The sequence below is a fragment of the Gobius niger genome (genome assembly GCF_951799975.1).
Source record: "Gobius niger genome assembly, chromosome: 19".
In the NCBI taxonomy this organism is placed as follows: Eukaryota; Metazoa; Chordata; class Actinopteri; order Gobiiformes; family Gobiidae; genus Gobius; species Gobius niger.
In genome coordinates this window covers 14550648-14573543 of record NC_136870.1, presented here as the reverse complement: position 1 = coordinate 14573543, position 22896 = coordinate 14550648, and the positions used below count along the sequence as shown (strand labels likewise).

The 22896-nt window shown below is 42.1% G+C and overlaps 2 protein-coding genes across 4 annotated transcripts; one reads left to right on the top strand and one right to left on the bottom strand.

Moving 5' to 3' along the window:
- Window positions 1–521: 521 nt before the first annotated feature.
- atp6v0a1b (ATPase H+ transporting V0 subunit a1b) lies at window positions 522–11217 on the top strand. Of its 2 annotated transcripts, none has more exons than XM_079576957.1 (22): window positions 522–640; window positions 1249–1392; window positions 1583–1661; window positions 1743–1840; window positions 1914–2042; window positions 2266–2348; window positions 2591–2717; window positions 2852–2934; window positions 3155–3248; window positions 3874–4086; window positions 4170–4320; window positions 4398–4537; window positions 4621–4784; window positions 4893–4983; window positions 5060–5178; window positions 5301–5517; window positions 6365–6472; window positions 6780–6881; window positions 7395–7412; window positions 7912–8029; window positions 8105–8276; window positions 10603–11217. In XM_079576957.1, the coding sequence occupies exons 2-22, from the start codon at window positions 1276–1278 to the stop codon at window positions 10694–10696; spliced, it is 2517 nt and encodes an 838-aa protein (XP_079433083.1). In that variant the 5' UTR covers window positions 522–640; window positions 1249–1275; the 3' UTR covers window positions 10697–11217. The 2 variants fall into 2 exon arrangements, with proteins under 2 accessions (XP_079433083.1, XP_079433082.1); XM_079576956.1 differs by having other exon boundaries at window positions 6687–6881.
- Window positions 11218–12296: 1079 nt separating this feature from the next.
- On the bottom strand, window positions 12297–22753 carry mbtd1 (mbt domain containing 1). 2 transcript variants are annotated; one of them, XM_079578154.1, is made up of 17 exons: window positions 22593–22753; window positions 21654–21858; window positions 21400–21533; window positions 20933–21047; window positions 20776–20858; window positions 20581–20698; window positions 20288–20422; window positions 20014–20102; window positions 19342–19576; window positions 19070–19125; window positions 18889–18993; window positions 18675–18822; window positions 18407–18489; window positions 17902–18136; window positions 17582–17653; window positions 16924–17070; window positions 12297–16416 (listed from the first exon to the last, which is right to left on the bottom strand). In XM_079578154.1, the coding sequence occupies exons 1-17, from the start codon at window positions 22611–22613 to the stop codon at window positions 16298–16300; spliced, it is 2100 nt and encodes a 699-aa protein (XP_079434280.1). In that variant the 5' UTR covers window positions 22614–22753; the 3' UTR covers window positions 12297–16297. The 2 variants fall into 2 exon arrangements, with proteins under 2 accessions (XP_079434280.1, XP_079434281.1); XM_079578155.1 differs by lacking the exon at window positions 16924–17070.
- Between the last annotated feature and the right edge of the window lie 143 nt (window positions 22754–22896).

The window sequence follows — 22896 nt, the reverse complement described above, 5'->3', positions numbered from 1 at the left end:
TGGCATGCCACAGTGAAGCGTGGGGCCGTAGAGTAGAGTGATGCTCGGATTATGTGGTCTGTGGGAGTTCCTGCTGGCAGTGGTCCAGTGACCTGGGCAGTGCCCTCCTCTGAGTGGAGAGAGCAGACCTCCAGTTCAGACTGACTCAACACTTGGCCCGCTGTGGACTGTTCCAGTCTGCCTCCAAGCTGGGGTGCTGGTCACACACTGCTTCAGTGGCATCTACTACACATAATACTTTATAGTAGCCTACTGTTGAATACATAGGTCTGTGCAGAAATCTTGAGCTGTCTAGGTCTACATTGGGTAAAAGTGTGATTTTAACCCAGATGTAGACCTACCTACATATATGGTTTGGAAAATAAGTTACAACGTCTACAGTAATGTGTACCCTTCCTGAAAGTCCAATTTAGCATATTTTCTTTTTTCAGTCTGTCAATAGCGCACGTTCTCAACTTGCGCACCCCTTTTCCTTTTTTTTTTCCATTTGTGCTTTTACACTGGAAACTTCCGGTGTGGGTCCTCGCACTTCCGGTGAAGCGCTTCTCCTCTTCTCGCTGCAGCATCAGCAGCGACATCCTCAGCATCAGCGCCACCCGCGGACCGCCCGCATCCCCGCTCTGCTCTGCGTTTCTCTCGGGTGAGTTCATCGGTAAAATGCCTCCATCCTCTTAATTTTATCCGGTTAAATATGAGTTGTTGTCGTCGTATGGACGCCTAGTAAGTGCGGGTGAAAGATGGAGGATGCTAAGCTCAGCGGCAGCGTCATGGCGTCCTTGACAAGGGCAGAGGATGCTGCAGGGGAGGCCTTGGCTTAACATGAAGCTGTCACCGCACTTTTAAACTCTTTACTAAGGGAGCCTTGTAAAATGAAAATCAAAACTCCGATGGATGGAAGGAACTGTGACTTTGCGTGTGGTCTTCTTGATCAAATACCCAACACCTATTACTGGGCCTTGTATCTGTGTCTCTAATTGTATTTGGTTGATGTAGGTGTGTTTTTGAAGATTTTCCTCTCCTATCACCTCTAGGAAAGGTGAATGTGGAGAGACCCTGTCATGCGATTTGTGGATAATGCTTTTGTCACTATTGGAGAGGTCTATCTCCCATTACCCTGCTCCCCATCATAGCCACAGTTTTGATTAAAATGTATGCAGAAGGAAATTCCCTGCAGTGAATGCATAAACAATCATGGATAAATGTGTGAATGTGTAAACCTGACATGAAACTGCTCTGTGCCCCTCTCAGTGTGTCGGAGCTGTAGCAGTGTCAGCCATGGGGGAGCTGTTCCGTAGTGAGGAGATGACGCTGGCGCAGCTGTTCCTTCAGTCGGAGGCGGCCTACTGCTGTGTCAGTGAGCTGGGAGAGCTGGGAATGGTCCAGTTCAGAGACGTAAGACACTTTCACCTATGTACCTGAATAGGCTGCACAAATCACAAAATTATAGCCAATGAGATGTCCATATTGCAAGAGAGTAATCAAATGAAAGAAAATCTACACTTTGTTTTCTTTTTAACTATATTGTGCATCCCTATTGTGTGAAAATGTCCCACTAACAATTGTTTTTTTTGATTTCCAACAGCTGAATCCAGACGTAAATGTGTTCCAACGCAAGTTTGTGAATGAAGTGAGAAGATGTGAGGAAATGGACAGGAAACTAAGTAAACAAATTATAATCAATTCATGTTAAAATAAAATTGAAACATGCATTTGCGAAACTATTACTTCTTTACCCTGTACAGGATTTGTGGAAAAAGAAATCAGGAAAGCCAACATTCCCACAGTGGACACAGGAGAGAATCCGGAGGTCCCGTTTCCCCGGGACATGATTGATCTGGAGGTGATGTTCGCTGCAGGACTCTGTGAGGAGTGTTGGTGTTGATGCAGTTTTGAACAGTTTTTCTGTGACACAGGCCACGTTTGAGAAGCTGGAGAACGAGCTGAAGGAGATCAATACAAACCAGGAGGCTCTGAAGAAGAACTTCCTGGAGCTGACGGAGCTCAAACACATCCTGCGACGGACGCAGCAGTTTTTTGACGAGGTAGTTTTTTTTTTTGCCTCCTCTTGCACTGTATTGTAGTTATAGTTATAAGTCTGATGAAGGTCAGTGAGACTGAAACTTAGCAGCAATAATTGTCATAAAAATAGTGAGACCGTGTGCAGCAGCGTTTCTTATTATCATTTCATATTCTGTTGTGAGATCTGGTGGGAGCTCTTGTATGAAAACAGATGGACATTTAGTGTTTGCTTGTTTCCCCCTGAAGATGGAGGATCCCAACCTGCTGGAGGAGTCGTCTGCACTGATGGAGGCCAGTGAGGGAGGCCGCGGAGCCCCTCTCAGGCTGGGGTTAGACACTTCCTTACTAACTTGACCGATTTGTGAAAGTAGCTCAGTGTCTTGCCCACAAAAACAGAAATCATAATCAACTGTTTTCCTAAGTCACCTAATCATGAGCTTGACAGCTATACCCAAGCTGCAACCTTATATCCTTTTTGGTAATTTAATCAACATGAATAGGAATAGTGTATTTTGGCACCAGTGGAGTTGTACGAAGTAGAGGCTTGAGTTGTCCCTCTTGTTGGCTGCAGGTTTGTGGCTGGAGTCATCAGCCGAGAGAGGATCCCCACCTTCGAGAGGATGCTGTGGAGAGTGTGCCGCGGCAATGTCTTCTTACGTAAGGCTGAAATCGAAGACCCTCTGGAGGACCCCACGACGGTCAGTCAACAGGAGCTTATAACATAACACTTTGTACTTAAGAAAAAGGCTTGCTTTGTTGAATTGTATTGTGAACTATTTATTTGAATTTATAGAAAAATGAAGATAGATGATTATTCTTTTATGTATTACAGGGCGATCAGGTCTGCAAATCAGTGTTCATCATCTTCTTCCAAGGGGACCAGCTGAAGAACAGGGTGAAGAAGATCTGTGAGGGGTAAGTCTTTGACACAAAGCTCATTAGACAGTGGACACAGAATGGCACAAGCCCAAACTGAAAACAGTTCTATGCAGTAATTTGTCCCTCAAGTCAGTAATAACGAGGCCATGCGTCACATGTTTTATTGAATAAAATCATCCTAACAAAGCTAATAGTCATAAACAATATTCATGACTGGTCTTGTAGATGATACAGCTTGTGTGTGTGTGTGTGCCAGGTTCCGTGCCTCTCTGTACCCCTGTCCCGAGACCCCACAGGAGAGGAAGGAGATGCTGGCAGGAGTCAACAGCCGCATCGACGACCTCCAGATGGTAAGGCCTTCCCACTGGCTGGTCAAAGGAGTAAAGATTGGAGAAAGTATCAAAAATGTCTTAGCATGTTGGTAAACTAATGTAGTAGAACTTTCAGCATTGGACTGGCATCTCATGCTGTTTACAGAGAACGTTTCACTGAATGTGTTGTTCATTTTTCCCAATATTTCACAATATACTTGACACCTCTTTCAAAAGGGGATCGGAATTCCTTTTTAATGCTGTTGAATAAAATAATTAATCACTGCAGGATGTGTGTTTGTGCCTGGGTCGAGGCGTTTCAAAGGCTTTGCACTCTTATCAGGCGCAGCCCAGTCCTGCCTCTAATGTTCCCCATGTCACGAATAGCCAGCGGTCACTCTGTTTATTTAAATAACCTCATCAAGGTGGGGGAAATGCTTTATGCTTATTTTCCTGCAGAAATTATTATTAAGAATCTAAGAATCCTAATTTAGGGGCCTTTCTGTGTGGGCTTGCATATTTGTTCAATTACAGGCTTCCTTTTTAAATAGATAATTTATTCATTACCCCAAAAAATATTAAAAGTGAGTTTTTAGAGAGTATAACAGAGTATAACAGTGTTGTGTCTGCTCCAGAGATGTTCAAATTGCTTTCATTCCTGCAGGTCTTAAACCAAACCGAGGACCATCGGCAGAGGGTGCTGCAGGCGGCCTCCAAGACCATGAGGGTGTGGTTCATCAAAGTGCGCAAAATGAAGGCCATCTACCACACACTGAACCTGTGCAACATCGATGTGACCCAGAAGTGTCTCATCGCCGAGGTCTGGTGTCCCGTCTCGGACCTGGACTCCATTCAGTTTGCTCTGCGCAGGGGGACCGTAAGTTCATGGGCCTCACTGTTCAGGTGCTGCAGTTATTTGGAACTTGAAGTGATGTTGTATTTTTGTTTGTGTTTTTGCAGGAGAGGAGTGGCTCAACAGTGCCCTCTATCCTCAACAGGATGCAGACCCAACAGACTCCTCCAACCTTCAACAAGACCAACAAATTCACATCAGGATTCCAGAACATCGTTGATGCTTACGGCATTGGGAACTACAGGGAGATTAACCCGGGTAAATCTCGGTGTTGCAGTGAGACCTCGTCTAGTAAATACTGATGTGTAAGTATGATTTTGTGCTGTGTGTTCCAGCTCCATACACCATCATCACCTTCCCCTTCCTGTTCGCCGTCATGTTTGGGGACATGGGCCATGGGCTGCTGATGACCTGCTTCGCTCTGTATCTGGTCATTCGAGAGAGTCGCCTTGTGGCACAGAAGAGCGACAACGAGGTACAGAGGGACCTTGTTAAGTTTGTATCACAGAGCGCATTGAATGGAGCATTTATTGAAAGTCTTTCTCAATCTGCTCGTAGATGTTCAACATGGTGTTTGCTGGACGCTACATCATTCTGCTCATGGGAATCTTCTCGGTTTACACGGGCATCATCTACAACGACTGCTTCTCCAAATCCCTCAACATGTTTGGCTCGGGCTGGAGTGTGCGGCCCATGTTCGGCCCAAAGGGAGCGAACTGGTCGTAAGTTAGACTTGTTTTCTTTGTGGTTTCTATTGTGCTCATAATGAATGTAAAATAACAATAGTCAAGAATCAGCCTTTATACTGATATGTGGACTTCGTATTTCAGGTTTGAAACCCTTGACTCAAACGCAGCTCTGCAGTTAGACCCAGCGATACCAGGCGTGTTTAATGGGCCATATCCTCTGGGAATTGATCCGGTAAATCGACTCTTCAACAAACTTTAGCGTTGTCCTTCATTTTCCAACAAAATCTCTAACGAATTGCTTCTTTTAGATATGGAACATTGCTACTAACAAACTGACCTTCCTCAACTCCTTCAAGATGAAGATGTCTGTGATCCTCGGAGTCATTCATATGATCTTTGGAGTGTCCCTCAGTCTGTTTAACCACATGTGAGTCTCACTGCCGTCTCTGCTGTTAGACAATTCAGTTTAAACCCAAAAATAAACTTTCAAAGGATATTTCAAATAGCGCGTTTGAACAAAGTGATTTATGGTTTGTTATCATTTTAAAGGTACTTCAAGAAGCCTCTGAACATCTTTTTGGGGTTCATCCCAGAGATCGTCTTCATGGCCTCTCTCTTTGGCTACCTGGTCCTGCTGATCTTCATCAAATGGGCGGCTTATGACGTCTACAACTCCAAAGATGCCCCCAGCCTTCTCATCCACTTCATCAACATGTGTCTTTTCAACTACAATGACCCCACCAACAAGCCCTTGTACAGTGGACAGGTGCAGAAACACACACATACACACACACAGGAAAAAAAAAAAAAATTATGTAAAGAATTTTAAAGGGATATTTCAGGATTTTTAACATAGGGCCTCATTTCCTAGTTATCCAGAGTGTTGTTGATTTCTGGAGATATATATACTTTTAATTCATGCAGTCCTTATATTTGAAGAGTTTAGTGGTGCTAGGCTAGTGCTAGGCTAGTGCATGTCTATGGTAACTAGTAGCCTGCATTATAATCCTCTTCAAAATCATCGGGTAGTCCTTCAAACGTTGCCATATCTGATTTGTAGAAAGCTCCTTTGTGAATTCCACATGTAGTAATGCCGGCCGCAGGTAAACAAACTACTGTAGATCCAGTAACCTAGCAGATCACTCCGCCGCTGCGTAGCTTACACCTGGGAAGCTGATGCTGCTCAAATATAAGTTCTTTTGAATGCAAGATGGTTATATTTATATAATTATTCAGTCAACACAGACATTTACTGTATATAGGTAGTCTGGTGTTATAAGGGATTTGCCTCAGGTGCACTGTGCTTTAATGCAGGCTACTAGATACCATAGACATGCACTAGCCAAGCACTAACCTAGCACTGCATGAGTTAAAACAAAAAAAATCTCCAGAAATAAACAACACTAATAACCGGATAACTAGGAAATGAGGAATATGTCAAAAATCCTGAAATATCCCTTCAATGTGGCTATTCAGCACAGAGTTCCTTGTTTTGGAGCAATGATATATATATGGAGCTTACCACAAATATGCATTTAAATAATCTGAGAAATTGTAGTTGCTTTTAACATGTATTGGGTCTGTTTCTTAACTTTGTGTGTTGTGATTTGTAGATGGGGATCCAGATTTTGTTGGTCCTGATTGCCCTTGCATGTGTTCCCTGTATGCTGGTGGTAAAAACTATGGTGCTTCGGCGTCAGCACTTGTGGAAAATGCGCCTGGTATGTCTGTTCTCACCTTATACCTTTCTGCTTGCATTAACCTGAACTTTCTTCATTCCTCTTCCGCCATTTATTTCATTTCACGTTGTCTAACATTGAAAAAACGGTTGTAATGTCATAAAAAAATTAAAATCAAATCATGTGTCCCAGTACATTGAAAAAAGGCTAAAGCATGCTTTAAGCTGGACACAGCTCTTGTGGCTCTTGTATCTAGTCCGAGAAGAGGAAAGAAACCCCTGCAGAGAATCTAGAGCAGTCATTAGAGCAAACAGGCGTGTCCTCATCATGCACCGGACTCACCCAACAGGGCACGCAGAAGTACGGAGGGGTGCGAGTGGGGAATGGTCCTACCGAGGACGAGGCGGGCATAATGGACCACGACCACCTGTCCCAGGACGAGACAGACGAGGTGGGCATCTCTCACACACTCTCACCTTTTGGGACAGTGAGGTATAGACCTACATTACTGTTCACACCAGTGCATCTAAGGACAATTGGTATCAGTCTCGAGCCCTGTGAAAACAGTTTTACACTTTCCACAGAATAAAAAGCAGTGAGAGAAAACAGCACTGATGTCGATGTCTTAGGTAGAAAGCCTCTGTTAGGCCTTTGACTTCTTCAGTAAAAACCTGAGACATGACTTAATTTTAGTTAAACCATGAGCTCACAGCTATTTATTTATCTATCACTCATTCAACACAATCCCGTCCAAACTGTACAACTAAATCTGCTGGTCTCAAACCACTTTCTACTGCAGTTTGTACCAGCCTTACTATGTGAAATCAGGCCCAAATCTCATTCTCCCATTTATTTCAAAGAGCTTTTCCTAATACAGTATTAAAGAATTGAAGAAGAAAGAAAAATACTATACTGCTGAAAACAGTGATAATAGAGTCTAATTTTATCTTTGTTTTCTTTACAGCATGCTGTGGAAGAACCAGTGAGTATCATCTCATTTGTTTTGTCATGCTCATGGTCATATTGACATTAATATTGACATTTGAGAAGGACAGAGTTTGCAAAACACATCTGGCCTTTGAATAGAAATAACAATGGCTTCTTCCATGAACTCTGCTTAACTCTCGCATGAACAAAGAAGGAGCATGAAAGACGGAAACTTGTGCTGCCAAGTCAAACCCACTAACAGTGTGAACGAGCAAAGTGTTCCTCTGTTTTTACCTGCTTCTTCCACACAGGAAATGTCTGTGTCGCAGAGAGAATGTTAATGAATGTTGAATACAATTATAATAGACAAGAGGCCTGGTGGTATGTAGACGTAAGCAAAGGCTAATCTTTTCCTGTATTGTACTTGTATAGTGCTCATTTTACCTTTATGTGTGGGGTATATGTTTCTGATGTTTAGTCAACAGTCCTCAGTGGTCTGATATTTGAGCTTCTGCCAAATGTTGTTTATTTTATTATGATAACATTTTCCACAGTTCGACTTTGGGGATGTGGCCGTCCACCAGGCCATTCACACCATAGAGTATTGTCTGGGCTGCATCTCTAACACAGCCTCCTACCTGCGCCTGTGGGCTCTCAGCTTGGCTCATGCACGTGAGTCTCTGCAGCACACAGTCTCTCCCGTCTTTACCAGCACACTGGGATTAACCGGTGTCTTCCTGCTTACAGAGCTGTCTGAGGTCCTCTGGTCTATGGTGATGCGTCTGGGCCTGGCCTCACGCAGTGGTGGGGGCTTCTTCGGCCTTTCCATCATCTTTTCAGCTTTTGCCACGCTCACTGTGGCGATCCTTCTGGTCATGGAGGGGCTGTCTGCCTTCCTGCACGCCCTGCGTCTGCACTGGTAGGAAACACACCATGTTTAATGTCATTGTCTGGCCACTACTGTGATCATCCTTTTTTTCCCTTTATTTTCCAAACCTTTGAGTCACATTTTACAGCACAGTAATAACATGGTTATTACCATAAAATAACTTAGGTGTGTGTCCTGTTTTCCTTATTATTATTGATAATTATTGAGGGCGACAGTGGCGCAGATGGTAGAGCGGGTCGTTTCATGAACGGAAGGTCAGGGATTCGACTCCCACCTCCAGCATGTGCACACTGCCGTTGTGTCCTTGGGCAAGACACTTCACCTCTCTTGCCTCCACTGTGTGCATACACTGGTGTAAGAATGAGAGTGTGAGTGCATGAGTGGTTCCTTGCTGTAAAGCACTTTGAGTGCCTAATGTAGGTGGATAAGCATTTTATATTACCACAATTCAATTTATTTGTGTTTTTTAATATAGGACAGTGCATATTAACCAACAGTGCAACTGTATAATATGCCAGAATTAGCCAGGAGGCCAGTTTTCATCTGTAGTCCCTTGCTAGATGTACAGAGAGCAACCTACAAAAAAGAGAACAGCAGTGAAATACACAAGCAAAATAAAAGGAGCGATGCAATCAAATGGCTGGGACAGTGCAGTACAGCAGCAAGCAATAAAAGCAAAACAATGTCAACAAGTGAGAATAATAAAAACAACAGCAGGAAGACTAAAGCATGCAATAAACTAGTTACAAAAGAGAGCGAAGAAGTCAGTGGAAAATGACAAAAAAGAAAGAACAGAACAAATACATGCAAGGGTCGTCATAAGAGGGCAGCATAGAGTTTAATGATTACAGGTTTGGTTTTGTAATGTTTTGAGATGTGAGTGGATTAAGCTAAATCAGGGTATTTCTCTGACTGTAGAAAAATACCCTCATAATACAATCATGTTATTACACTTTTCGATACTATGACCAGGCCATTGCTGTACTGTACTGTAAACTTAGCTACCGGTGGTTGAATTAAAAAGAACTCGATTTCCGCAGGGTACTTGGACTGTCCTTCCTGTTGAATGTTTGACACTGACAGAAACACGGTTTGTGGTTGACAATGTGTTAAAAGCCGTCTCTAAATCGTTCCTGCCTGATATTGGTTTAGCGCTGCAGTTCAATGTGCTCCGTGCCATCACCGCCCGGCACTGCCTTCCTCTGCTCATTCCACTGTCCTGACTCACGATAATCCCTCATGCTCTTCGAAAACTATCTCCAAAAAGATTATGCAAACAGCAGAGGAGCTTTCCCTCTTTTGAGATGTTTGGTTTTAATACAGTGACTGTATTGTTATTTACGGAAGCTGGATGACCACCTCAAAGAGCAGAGAAGGAGAGTTTGTGCGATGCCAAGAAACATGGTTGGGCGTGGTGAGATAAAGACCACCATGGAACTATTTCTATTCTCTTTTAGTCCCAAAACACACATTAGTAACAGCTCACTACATATAATTAAAACCCAAACAGCTGGGACACCGAAAATGTACATTTTAGTGGAAGGAGCGTGGATACAAAGCCTTTCTTTAGCCTTTCTTTTGAATACTCTGCTCACTTTTCAACAGCATTGAACATGGGCAATGTCTGTGTAATACAAGCAAAAGAGGGACAGGGGCTCACTGTATGAAAAATTACCATCAATACTTCTAAAAAAAAACAGTCAGGCCACATCCAGTGTCCCACAAGGCTCAAAACCTTTTCTTTCTAGCACTGACTGTAATCAGAATACGTTTGTAAAGCAATTTATCCAACATAATTCTTGCAGAGGGGTCTGGATTTAGCTGTTGGTCGCTGGTCAGGTGAAAGGGCAAAGGTTGTAGGAAAGTATTTTTCACAGAGTAAAGTAAATAGTGGTTTCAAAGTGGAGCCTGTTCACACATAAATGCTGATGAGCTCGCTGTACAAACACATGCACTACAGGGCGCTCCCTGAGACACAGAGAGAGACTTAGACCAGGACTAAACCAGGACTAAACCAGGACTATGCCGTTAGTAAACCAGGGTCTACAGCAGAACCAGAACAAAACCAGGACTAAACAAGAACAACTACTTTGCCAGACCTACACAATAAACTAAACCTAAATTCAAGTTTATTTATCAATCAAGCAAATTCCACATGGCCAGCACTGGATTAAAAAGATACATAAAGACAATTTAGTTTTCACAAAAGCTACAGTCTACAAGCAAAAAGTTTGAAAAGGTTGTTGAAAAAAGAGTTTCACAGGATGGGACCAAACTTGGACAAAAAATAGGACTGTACCAGATCTACACAAGAACTAAACCAGGATTAAACATGATCTTTCGTTTTGTCTTTCAGGGTGGAGTTCCAGAACAAGTTTTACTCGGGCCAGGGCTTCAAATTCGTCCCGTTCTCTTTTGAGAGTATCCTGGAGGGTCGCTTTGACGAGTAAGGTCTCCTGAACCCTGCAGGGCAGAACCAAGCCCCTGATCAAGCTGTGCGTGAACCTCCCAGATGCCCTCCTCTGCCTCCTAGTGGTCATCGTGGTCCCCGTGGTAACAATCGTGCTCAAGTAACGAGTTTTTAATGTGAATCATCCAAAGTCAATGAGAAAATGGCATCTATGTTTACAATCATGTTTGGTTTTGTTTTGATTACAGTGTTGATTTATTCCTTCATTTATTTAAACTGTGCTCTTTTCTTTAGACATATCAACATTGGGAGTTGAACTGTATTAAGATGAAAATATTTATTGCAAAATTATAAGTTAATCTGAGAAATGTGTTTTTCCAGAGATCATAAGAATACACAAAGATAATGAATTTCAAAGTATTTATGAAATGGTTTTAAGTCTGAATGTTTGTGTGGCTCCTCCTGTGTGACCCAGTGTGCCAACAAAGACTCATGTGAACTATCAGAGTCAAATGTACCGTGTTTCTGTAGTGATCTTCATTAAAGTGACCGCTGACTCACTCATGTGTCCAGTGATTATTCTTCTTCTGAAAGGAATGTTTTGCTCCGTCCTGTGATTGATAACAGCGTATTGTCTGTTATGTATTCACTACATGTTTGTGAGGCTACAGGCGTCACTTGCTTTAAACTTTATTAAATACAAAATACATAAAAAATCAACTTACAGTAACCTCTTAACCCCCGCCTTAACCGAATGAATTTTCTCCAGTTTTGTTTTACCCAAATCTAAAAACTCACAGCCTAAAAGCCAGAGTAACAGCTCATGCGTTTTTGACGCATTGTAGTCATTCTTTGACTTTTCTTTTCACTGTTTTTTTGTCACTTTGTTACTTTTCTGTTACTCTTTTGTGGTAGAGTAGCCACAAATTTTTGTCACATATTTGTCACTTTACTGTTATTCTTTGGTACTTTTTTTTTGCTGTTTTTTGTCACTTTTTTGTCAAATTTTCATAATTTTTTTGTCACATTTTTGTCACAATTTTGTGAGTTTTTCGTTGTCACTTTTTCATGAAACTGTCACTTTTTCGTCACAGTTTTGTCACTTTTTCATAAAATTTTTATGATTTTTTCGTCACATTTTCGTGAGTTTTTTGTCACATTGACATCAAATTTTTGTCACTTTTTCATGAAATTTTTGTCACTTTTTCATCCCATTTTAGTGACTTTTCTGTGGCCTTTTCGTCTAAATTTTCATCACTAATTCATCTCTGTTTTGTCACTTTACTGTTATTCTTTGGTTACTGTTTTTCGCGTTTTTGTCTCATTTTTGTTGCTATTTTTTTCAAGAAGCTTTTAGATTTGGGTAAAGCCAAAGTGGAGTAAATGTGCTCAGTTCAGGTGGGAGTTAAACAAGCTAGCGCCTGTGAGATGTTGTGTAAAACACCACCAAATCATAATCTTTTTGGTTGAGCATCTGTGAATGTATTAAGACGGAACAGTCGGTGTTCTGGCCCCTGTGTCATGGGTTCGAGTCCCAGCTCTGACGATTTGACGGGTGCATCCAATAACACCTGCAGGCCAGAATGGCGTATGTTCGACAAAATAAAATCAAGCCAAGTTGTTTTTCATCAGTCATTTATTCTGTGTAAAAGTCAGATCTTACAAAAATGAGCCATGCTGCAACGAAAGCCATCAATGACACAATATACCCAACATTTGGCTTTATTTACAAAGTCTATCAAAGCGCCACCACAGCACAAACGGACAGAGACCATTTCACTATCAAAACATGTACAAATCTCTAACCACTGTAGAACTTGTGTACCTCAGAGTCTTTATAACTATTCACATGTTGTCTGTCATTTGTATCCAAAATAAAGTGTGCACCATAACTCATCTCATTTCTATTCTTTTCAGACACTTATATTCCCAATACATTAATCATTTTATCAAATATATATATGTAGATATAGATTTACTATATATAGCACCACAATATGATGGTTGAATATACTCAGGGGGGATGTCACATACAAAAAGACCCGTGTTAGTAGAATAAATCTAAACAAAAACTCCACTGCTCGGTCTGTTCTATGGAAACCCATCCACCTTTGAGACAGGAACGATGGCATAACGAGATTCATGTTTCAGTAGCTGTTCACATGTTTTTTTTTTCTTCATCTTTTTTAAAAACTCTTTTGGCAGCAATGGGCTTCCATATGTAGGGGTCACAGTGAGAGGGGGGGGCCAAAGCAACACAAACAACAAGCTGGGAACATCATGGACACACAGTTCACTGACGCCTGACGCTCCGGGTTCGGACAAATGCAAGGCCAAGTTCACCTGTAGCATTTTTCTGCGTGAATGTTCAGTAAAAATGTTCTGTTTTTGAGGTCCTCGAGAAAGTCCCATAAGCACCTTTGAAGTCATGAAACACTTCTTGTGACTCTTTTTACACATGTGGTCTCTCATGTTGCTACAGAATAGTCCAGGAGTGTCCAAACAGTCCAGGGATGATTTGTAATTGGCCCGAGTAGCAAATAGGAGGGGGGGAATGAGCTCCTTACTGTATTGCCTGCAAAGGGTCTGGCATCAGGAGGAGGAAGAGGGTTTGTGGGAGTGTCCTCACAACGAAACGTACTGCATCATCCGCATGCTCCACGTCACAGAGGACAAGGTTGCCTCACCAAACATCCAGCCCCAAGTCAGGACAGGTGTGTCAGGGCGGGGAAGGGCATCAGTGAGATACATCAAAACTTGGATCTGAATTTAGTCCACATAAACTGCCATTTTGTTGCGACCCAACTCGGTCTTGGACTTGCATTTCAGCCCCCAGAGGCCAACACATGAAACTTTATACACCAATGGAGCCAACCTTTTGAAACTGTTGAATACATTTGAAAAAAAAAAGACAAAAGTCACAAAGGTTCATGACAAGCCATACTGAGAACTGAACTCAGGAGATGAACTAAAGACTTGACAATATCACAAGCAGCAGCTTTGATTGTGCATCATTTGGGTTCATCTGCAGGAGGCTAGCAGCACAGATTCAACAGTCTTCTCTTCTGTACTAAGATTTAATGCTCTTCAGCGCCCCCTACGGAGCCTCAGTGATTCTGCTGATTGTGACACAGGCTTTATTGCTCATTTGGTCTCACAACAGTATTCTTATATCGGACAACTCCCAAACATACTCCTATAATACTTGACGCTAAATTCAGTTCATAAGGACTAAAACAGGGAGCAACTGGTGAAGGACAAAAGCAGTAATAAATCATTTTCCATATCGTTATATAAGGGTAAACTGGATCCAAAAGCTTCAACATAATTACTATAGCATAATTGTCAAGCCCATGTGTATTGTGGCCCGTCTCAGTTAGCATCGTTTCCATTACAAAAACACACTATTTTCCCAACATTAAACCAGAGGCAGTACCCACACAAAGACAAAATGGTATAAAATATTCAACTTCAGTAAACAGCAAGTCAAAGCATCACACACAACTTTGGGCAAATAGAGCGGGTATTTCCAGACCAACTTAACTCGGAGCAAAGAGGTCGTCCTAATGAAACTACAGTATGAATGACTACAGATAAATAGATCATGATGAAGTGTGCAACTCTCAAACCTTCAGCCGCCACACTCAAGAGTCAAGTTTCTTTTTGTGCCTAAATATTTCAAATTTAAAACTGAACGCTGATTTTTTTTTTTTCAAACCCCGTAATAGGCCATCAATGAAAAGAAACTCATGGAACCCTTGATCGAATATCAAACACAAAACATCTTTAATACATAATTATTTGCACTTCTATAAAAGTCTTTTTTTTTTTGTAATAAATTTTACGTAGCTTACATAGTACTCCATACAACAGATGCACGTGATAATTTGAGCCAATGTAACAAAGAAATGTTCCTGAGAATTGAATGAGGAAACCTTACTGGTAGAGATAGGATTTCTTAGCATCTGCTGCTGCCAATATACGACATTCAGTCTATAAATCACTTATATCTTCATAAGGAATCTGAATAAACTATGAAATCTCTACTTATTGCATATGTAAATCTTGAATCAGATTTTGTGACTACCTCATGTGCGGTCATACAATTTGTTGGTTTGGCGTTTTGTCATACGTAAATATTTTCTTTTTTTGCATATGCCAACACATTGTCCTCACACATATCTTTAGCTCATGTGGATAGCAATAAGAGGTAGTACAAAAACAGCTGCAGAGATCGCACTATAGTTTTTTTTTCATACCATCACAGTCAAAAAACGTATTCCATATAATTATACTTCTATATATATGAATCTATTTAAGCCCATTAATATTATACAGTAGGTTCTGAATGCTGCCATAACTATAGAAAAAGCAGTGCATTGATCATTATTAACCAAGTTGTAAATCTGTGGCTCAGCTTTGAATCTAGCTTGCATACAGGTGGCACCCATATGGAACCTATTCATAGTTTTTGCATTTCTGTTGAAATATATTGTGTTTGCTACACATGCTGATGCTGCCATCGCCTCCAGTGCATCACTTCATAACAGGCATTGGCTACACATTAAACTGAAATCATTTTAGTCATTTAAACCAATGAGAACTTAGGTTTTTAGTGTTCTTCTATGAATTGATTTTGATTCGTCACCGCAATGAATTCTGTCTTGATGCACTGTGGCCTCTGCCTTTATACTTGGCCGGGTGTGACACACTGAGAGTGGGGCAGTTGTTGTCCCGTCTGCTGTAGTGGAAGTGAGAGTTCTGTAGAATCAGAGGTCACTATCACACCAGTAAGGTTACGCTTTCACCGTCTGTCAACACCAAACACGTGATGTGTGTCAAACAGCCATTTGCATCTCTGACCAACATGAACTCACAGGGCAGTGCTCTTACTTCTGCAACATTCGGACTTTAAGGAGTGAGGAGGCCTACTCACACTTGGATGACAAATGCTGAAGGTAGGTGCAAAGGAAATTCAAATGTTGTCAATGCATCTCGAATACCGACATAAATGAGTCATTTTTGCACATTTTCATCATAATGATCTGTACTGTCATGTTTGTTCAGAAAGATGCAGCCGACTCAGGTCAGAAAGAAACTGTTGACAGATGATAAATGATGATGATGATGAGCAGCTTTGATCTCACACCACATGCTGTAATGCCTATCGTCTATAGTTCCATCTGAAAACACATACTTTGTGAATAGAATCATCTTTAAGAAACATGAAGCTTTTCCCACACAGCCACCGAAATCATGTAAAACAACATCAGGTCAAAATGAATCATTACAAAAAAAAATAATTCAAGTACTATGAACAAAACAATAGTCCATCAGGCAACAAAGTTCATAAGAAAAAAAAAAATATGCACAAGTGTCGGGTCAGCTCTATTTCGGCTCTGACCATTGGGAATCCTGTGTGTCTGACTGTGGACCTGATGAAACGAATGTAAAAAACAAAAACAAGTGAAGAGCTGGCTCAAAGGATGATCCTCACAGTTTGGACAGGTCTCCAGAGGCTGACGGAGAAACCCGCTTTTGTTCGAAGCCTTGTTCTCATTGGTCCACCGTCCACCAGAGACACAGCCCGTGTCGAGTCCATGGGACCGGCCTCAGTGGTGGCTGCTGTTGCTCCCTCACCTCAGGGCTCCTGTTTGATGTAGTAGCTGCCGGAGCCATTGCTCTCCTGGTCTGAGATGGTCTGGGAGAAGGTGAAGTCGTCCGCCTCGGCCGCCTCCTCCTTCATGCGCAGTGTGGACTCTGCAAAAGACACAAGGGAAATAGTCTCAGTGCTACACCAGCACAACTCAGAAGGAATAACATCGGCGAGGGTCAAATAAGCTCAGAGATCTGCCAAGTAACTATGGTAAGGCGATAACAAGGCTCTTGTTTGAAAACAGTTTGATAATGTCCACATTCTTCTGTCTTCCTGTCCTTCTTTCAATGTCTTCTTTTTATGCTCAAAGCTGTTGATGCAAAGTTAAAATATCCGAGCGTCAGAGAAGTCTCTTTAAAACAAACACAGCATTTCATGATGAAACATGAAGTTTTGATGCAAACGGGTAAAAGACATGAAGAAAAGCATTAATCAGTGAAAATGCACAAATCTATAACGGTGTGAAAAAACGTTATTCCTATTATTTTAATGAAAATGATACAAACATTTCACCACAAACAGTTTTCCTCACAAAGAGCAGGGCCGTCCTTGAGCATATACTGTGTGTTACCAGTTACTCCAGTGGGGCAACAGTTAGAGGTTAATGTTACCTGATTTGTGGTTTGGGTGAAGGTGAGTTCGGGGCCGAGTGGGCCCCTTGGTAGAGTAAGGGGGCAGACTCTGCTCTTCTTCCCCCGAGAAGCTTCTCCTCCTGCCTGCCTGACTGAAGGGCCGCCGACCAACGGGAATCCTCCTCTCTAAACACCAAGCCAGATGGGGTGAGCTCCCAGGGGCTTAGAGAGGCTCACTGTTAGAGCACACTTCACACTGTGAATAAGCCCCTGGTCAGCAGGACTACACTGACCCACTGAGCACTGCACTGTCTGCTTCAGTGTCCCACAAACCAGCCATTCAGCTGCTGCTACATGCAGTCAGCCTTCAACCGTATGCACATCAGCATTTGCAAAACTGAAACCAAACAGCATTTTAAACTTGCCTTAGCATGACTCAAGACAGCAGAATACAGGCTGGTTTATTGCACATCAGGCTGAAGTCCACAGTGCAACGCTCACTGCCAGTTTTAGTGCTCAGTTGGTCTTCTCCTCACACATTCTCTTGTGATTCTCCCAAAGTGTCAACATCTGCACGAGTGTTAATAACCATCCTTTGCACCACAGCCACAATGTGAGACAGAATTCAGACACTCCAGCACCCAGTAGAAGTGAACGGTAAAGTAGAAGCGACTGCTGAAGCCACAGGAGCACTCACTTTTCTTTTGACCTTTGTACTGTGGAGTCTTCTTTTTCTGCTTGGGCACCGAAGCTGCCACGTCTCGATTACCTAACAGAGAAGACACATTAATCACTACCAAGACAAATGCTACAAAAGAATCCATAGAGTTTAAGATTGGTAAAGGTAAATGTAAAAAACAAATTAAAAGACTGCTTTGTGAAAGAATAATCAATATCTGCTTGTATTGTGATTATTAGCGTTGGTGCTTCATATTGTTGTACAAGCCTTTACTGCAGAGAAGATACGGTCTTAAATTTAAAATCTAAATAAAATAAAATCTTTCCTGAGGGTCTTACTTTGTGCGGCGGGGGGCTGTAGCTGGTATCCCGTCAGCTGACACCAACCCACCGGATACAAGTCTGGAGACTCACAGTCCACCCACTGGTCGTACTCGTCCTCCCAGCCGTCGAAGTGGATTCTCAGTAAACGATGCACTATCCTGGTCACAGTGGCTACACACACCAGCCGCGGCTCCATCAGGTCCACCGCCTCCAGCTTCATCCCCGGTCGAAAGCCATGGTTGGGAACATCCTGCAAAGGAACGCACAAAAAAGTCTGATGAGGACAGTTAAGACCACTTACGCAGTAGACCACAACAAACATCACCGCTGTTACTGCTTTCCTGACAAGAGCTTCTAAAGAGCTCCAAAACTATCAAAGTGTTGTGCAAACTTTCTTTCCCCCAAATAAAACAAACACAAAAGTGTTACAGAAAAATACTGAATAGCAGAGCCTTTGATTAAAATAGTATAATCCATTCCAGTTGGATAAAGTGACCCAACAAACATGAAGTGGACATACCTTGTTAAAGAGCTTGACTGGAGCAGCTACTGAACCCGTTTCTCTGAGGTAGTCGAACCATTTAAATGGCAGTTTAGTGTACCCTAAAGAAACAATGGATAAGTTTGAATGTATAATCTATTGATGTTTTTAATGTCTGATATTGTGATTGACGCATTTGATCTTTCCTGCCATGTTAATGTTAAATAAATTTAAATCATACATTTCCATGGCAAAAATACTACAATTACACATGTGGCACTTATTTGCTTCAACATGTCCTGTGTACCTCTTGGGGGCGTGAGTTCAATGTCATTGATTTCACAGAACCCGGCGGGAAAAATGGAAGGGGACGCGCTGTGATAACAGAACCAGTCGGATCCGTCCACAGCCTCAGAGCCGTCGATTCCGATCATCACGTAACCATCTGCCAGCACCTGAAACGCAGCGGGCGCCGTGAGAACAGGCTCTTCCCAACTCTGCTGCTGCCGTCGCTCACCCACCTTTCGCACGGTGGCTACACAGATGGCTGAAAGGTTGAGGGGGTCGATGGCTTCCAATTTCATCCCATCTTTAAACCACTCTCCGCTCTGGTCCACATCTTTCACCTGATAATGAAATGTGCACATGGTTTGTAAGGATGTTTTTTAGGTATTGCAGAACTAACTTGTTGGATGACCTCACCTTTTGAAATATCAGCGGTGGAGCGTCCCGCTGACCCTCCAATTTCTTAGAAACATCTGGAAAATAATAATGAAACTTTATTATAATTATAGCTGTCTCCATTATTCATGAAACACTACAGATGTAAAACGTGTACTGATTTGATTCAACAAAGAGAACCAAAAAATCAACAGTAGAAGTTTGCTACAAAAGGCTCTTTACCTGCTACTTATTCATGCTGTACTTTACGCGCCTCTCTTTCAAACTAAAGCTAGAATAAGTTGCACGCCCACCTGAGCGTTTGAAGCGGTGTCCGATTGACCGGGACCAGCCGATGTTGTGGATGAGAGGGCTGTACATGTGGCACCAGAAGTCGTCCGAGCCGTCCTCACTCTCCTCATAAACCAACCGTAGTCGGCCCCCGATCACCTGCTCCACCAGCGCCACCCGCGTCCGGCACAGGTAGTTTTTATCCACCACCTCCACGCGCATCAGCTTTTTAAACGGAAACTGCATGTTCTCCTGAACCTGAAGGGAACACATCATTATCATTATCTTACTAAACAAGCTCACGAGATAATGCTAGGATTGTTTGGAAAAGCCTGGCTTATATTGGTTTCATAAAATAGGCGTATTCTGAATCTCACTCAGTTACTATAGAAATCTGAAGGGAGCCTGGTTTGGCTCAAGGAATTTGCCTTGGAATCTTAAAAAACTACAAACCATCACTCATTTAAGTAAAAGATTGAGTCAATTATCAGATACATGAACTTTACAAATATCAGAACCCAAGTTAGCTGCCTGTGTACACTGTTGGTCTGAAGGGACCTTACGGAAAGATTTACACTGCTAAGAAACTCTTATGAGCCTTATTGCTACTACTCGTCTTCGAAACATTTCAGAAACACCCACTGTATCTGCTGAAAACATCAAATCATGGTGCACTTTAGGCGGGAGAGTCTCACCTTGCTGCTGAAGTCTGGCGGCAGTGTTTTTGCTCCAGTGAGACGCTTTACTAAGAAGGCCTTCCAGTTTGAGTATTTGTGCTGAATACCTGAAAGCGAACATTATCACACACAAAGGTCACTTAAAATATGAGTTTTACATGTCACACATTTGTCAGACTTTCTTATGCTTTTAAAACTTAAGCAAAAAAGTAGATTTCACATTTAATCTCTTTAATTACCATACAAATCGGTATGAGTCCCGTAACATTAGAATGATGAAGACGATACTTACTTTTTGGAGGTACTAGAGGTTTTCCGCTGGAAGCACACCATCCAACAGGGTGCACCTCAGGTATACAGAGGTTACACCAAAAGTCTTTACTGTTGTCACTATCGAAACCTTCATAGCGGAGAAGAGCCTTGAAGCCTGCACAAAACAAGCGCAATCAGACACAGATTCTCGACAAAATCCAATACTCAAGTGATAGTATGGTACAATAGCCTCTGTGTGCAACATCACTGAGCCGCACTGGGAAGTAAACAGGGCTTATGCAAGATATCTAAAAATGGATGACTATTATTTACCCGCCAGCTTGATGATCTCTGCGATCCAGTAGACCTTTGCGGAGAGGTTGGTGTCAGAGTTGATCACTTCGAGCCTGACCCCCTCAGCGATGCCTCCCCAACACGTCCCCATCGGCGCCTGGCACAAAGAAAAAGAGGGCCTTTCAGATAAGCCCAGTCACTAACTAGTCCCAGTGTTTTGGTGTGTCGGCTTACATGTTTAAAGCAGCTGACAGGAGCTCCCTCTGTGTTATTGTTGCAGATGTAGTGTCCCCAGTCAAAACTATCTGCTGCCACAACTGGAGTACAGACAAACATAATTTACCTCACAGCTTTGGATTTATCGTCATTACTTATTTAAAAAATCACGTACCAGCTTTTGACTTGGCCTGGTTCTGTTGACTCGCTTGATACTGAGCGTAGGCTGCCAGCTTTGCCATAAGAGGCTGCTTCTGTAAGACTTTTGCCTTCTTTGTAGGTGGTTTGCCCTTTGGATAAAATAATGTTAATGTATTTGAGAAATTCTGCAGCTCTGACATGTTACCAAGTTATTGAAAATAAAATATACATCATGTTTCAAAATCAGTAACTTCTGTCAGGCTGCCCCAAAGGCAACAGGAGAAGAGGGAATAAAAATGAATTAAACAGTCAACTTTGAGTGTCTAGAAAAGTGCTTTATACGAGTAATGCATATAATCATTATCCATTTGTCTGAGGGATGTCAAACTTTCTTGGACATGAGATTTAGAATTTAATTGTGGAGTGCAAAAGCCCAATAGTCTATAAATAGCCTAAAAGAAAAGGCTAGTCTTTGTTTTAGATGTTTATAATAAAAATTACCTGGAGTCTGGCCAGAATGCTGGCTTTTTTAGAATTTGAGGAGTAACTTCTGGAACATGAGACACTGCAGAAGCGCTTGGTTTTAGAGTAGAATGCATCGCGGACTCCAACCATCCCACACATCTCACAGGTGGCTGAAGAAGGGGAAAAAAATAGAAAAGTACTTCAAAAAATATTTATAATAATTTATAATATATCATCTCATAAATGTCACAGAACGATGCTGTAAATCAGCTCTCCCAATTTCTACTGACCCATTCCGGCCTTGCCGTCGGGGTAGGTGTACACCTGTCCATTGTTCTTGATGATGGGCAGATTCGCCGGGATAGAAGGGACCACCTCATCCTCACTGTCCTCGGAGCTGGAGCTGCTGGTCGACTCCTCACTGCAGCTGTCATAGCCATCAAACATCCCGAAAGAGTCTCTCCGTTTACGTTCAGAACGAGAGGTGCGCTCAGCCTGTGGACAGGGGAGGCAGCAACAATTCTCCTTATTTCTCCTTTATACGACTGGACAGTGCACGCCACTTTATGTGCACTCACTGGCACTGCACATTATTCTGAAGCTGGAAGTAAGAGGCTAAATAAACTTTGCATTGCACAATTATCATTATCATAATTTAACTATCCTATGGGAGTGAATTATCTGCTCCAATTCAGTGACTTGGGAGTAAATGAGATGTGCGCATGGAGTAAAAGTCTAACATAGAAATCTTCAGGAAATGTGTCAGTTGTGGTTGACAGGGTTTATTGTTTACAGTCCCCATACTTCCTTCTTTGAGAATTGCAGATGATGTGAGCGTCAAATGCATGCAAGAAAAAGAAAACAGTAACGTTTCATGTGTCCAATGCGTATGCACACTCAATAACAAAAAACACAGCTAAAATGTAACGCTGAACCCGCATACAAAAATAGCGCTTGTAGCTAGCGTTAGCATCCTGCTAGCGGAAACCTGTTTTTCTTGTTTTCATTAGCTTATAAATGGCAACAATATGTTGCACTGCAGTTGTAAAAGGCGCTAATTTTAAATAATTATTGCGGATATTTGTTACTGGATGTACGTCATGGTGCGTTTCATATTTAGCTGTGATGTTAGCTAGTTTCCTTAAAAAGATAACAACAAAGGGAGAGCGCTAGCCTAAGCAAATCCTGTAGAGAAGCTTTGCGGCCCTAAACACTTCATATTCACTCACCAAATCCCGTGTGTCTTCCATCAGCCCTTCATATAGGCAACTTTCAGATTATCTATGCTGTGCACCACAAACAACACCCCTTTTGTGGGTTATATTCTGAGCTATAAAATGTCTAAATCTTAAATGAGTACTACAGAGCAGGATATCAACAAATTTCAGCGCTTCTGCGCATGCGTGTACGTAACCTACTTTCATGTGATTGGTGGATCCAGAATGGAGGTCACTGCGCGCTGCAGAAACATAACATTGTCCCATCGTCAATGAATGAATGACCTGTTGAGGTCCGTCTTGTGCAAATATTTAG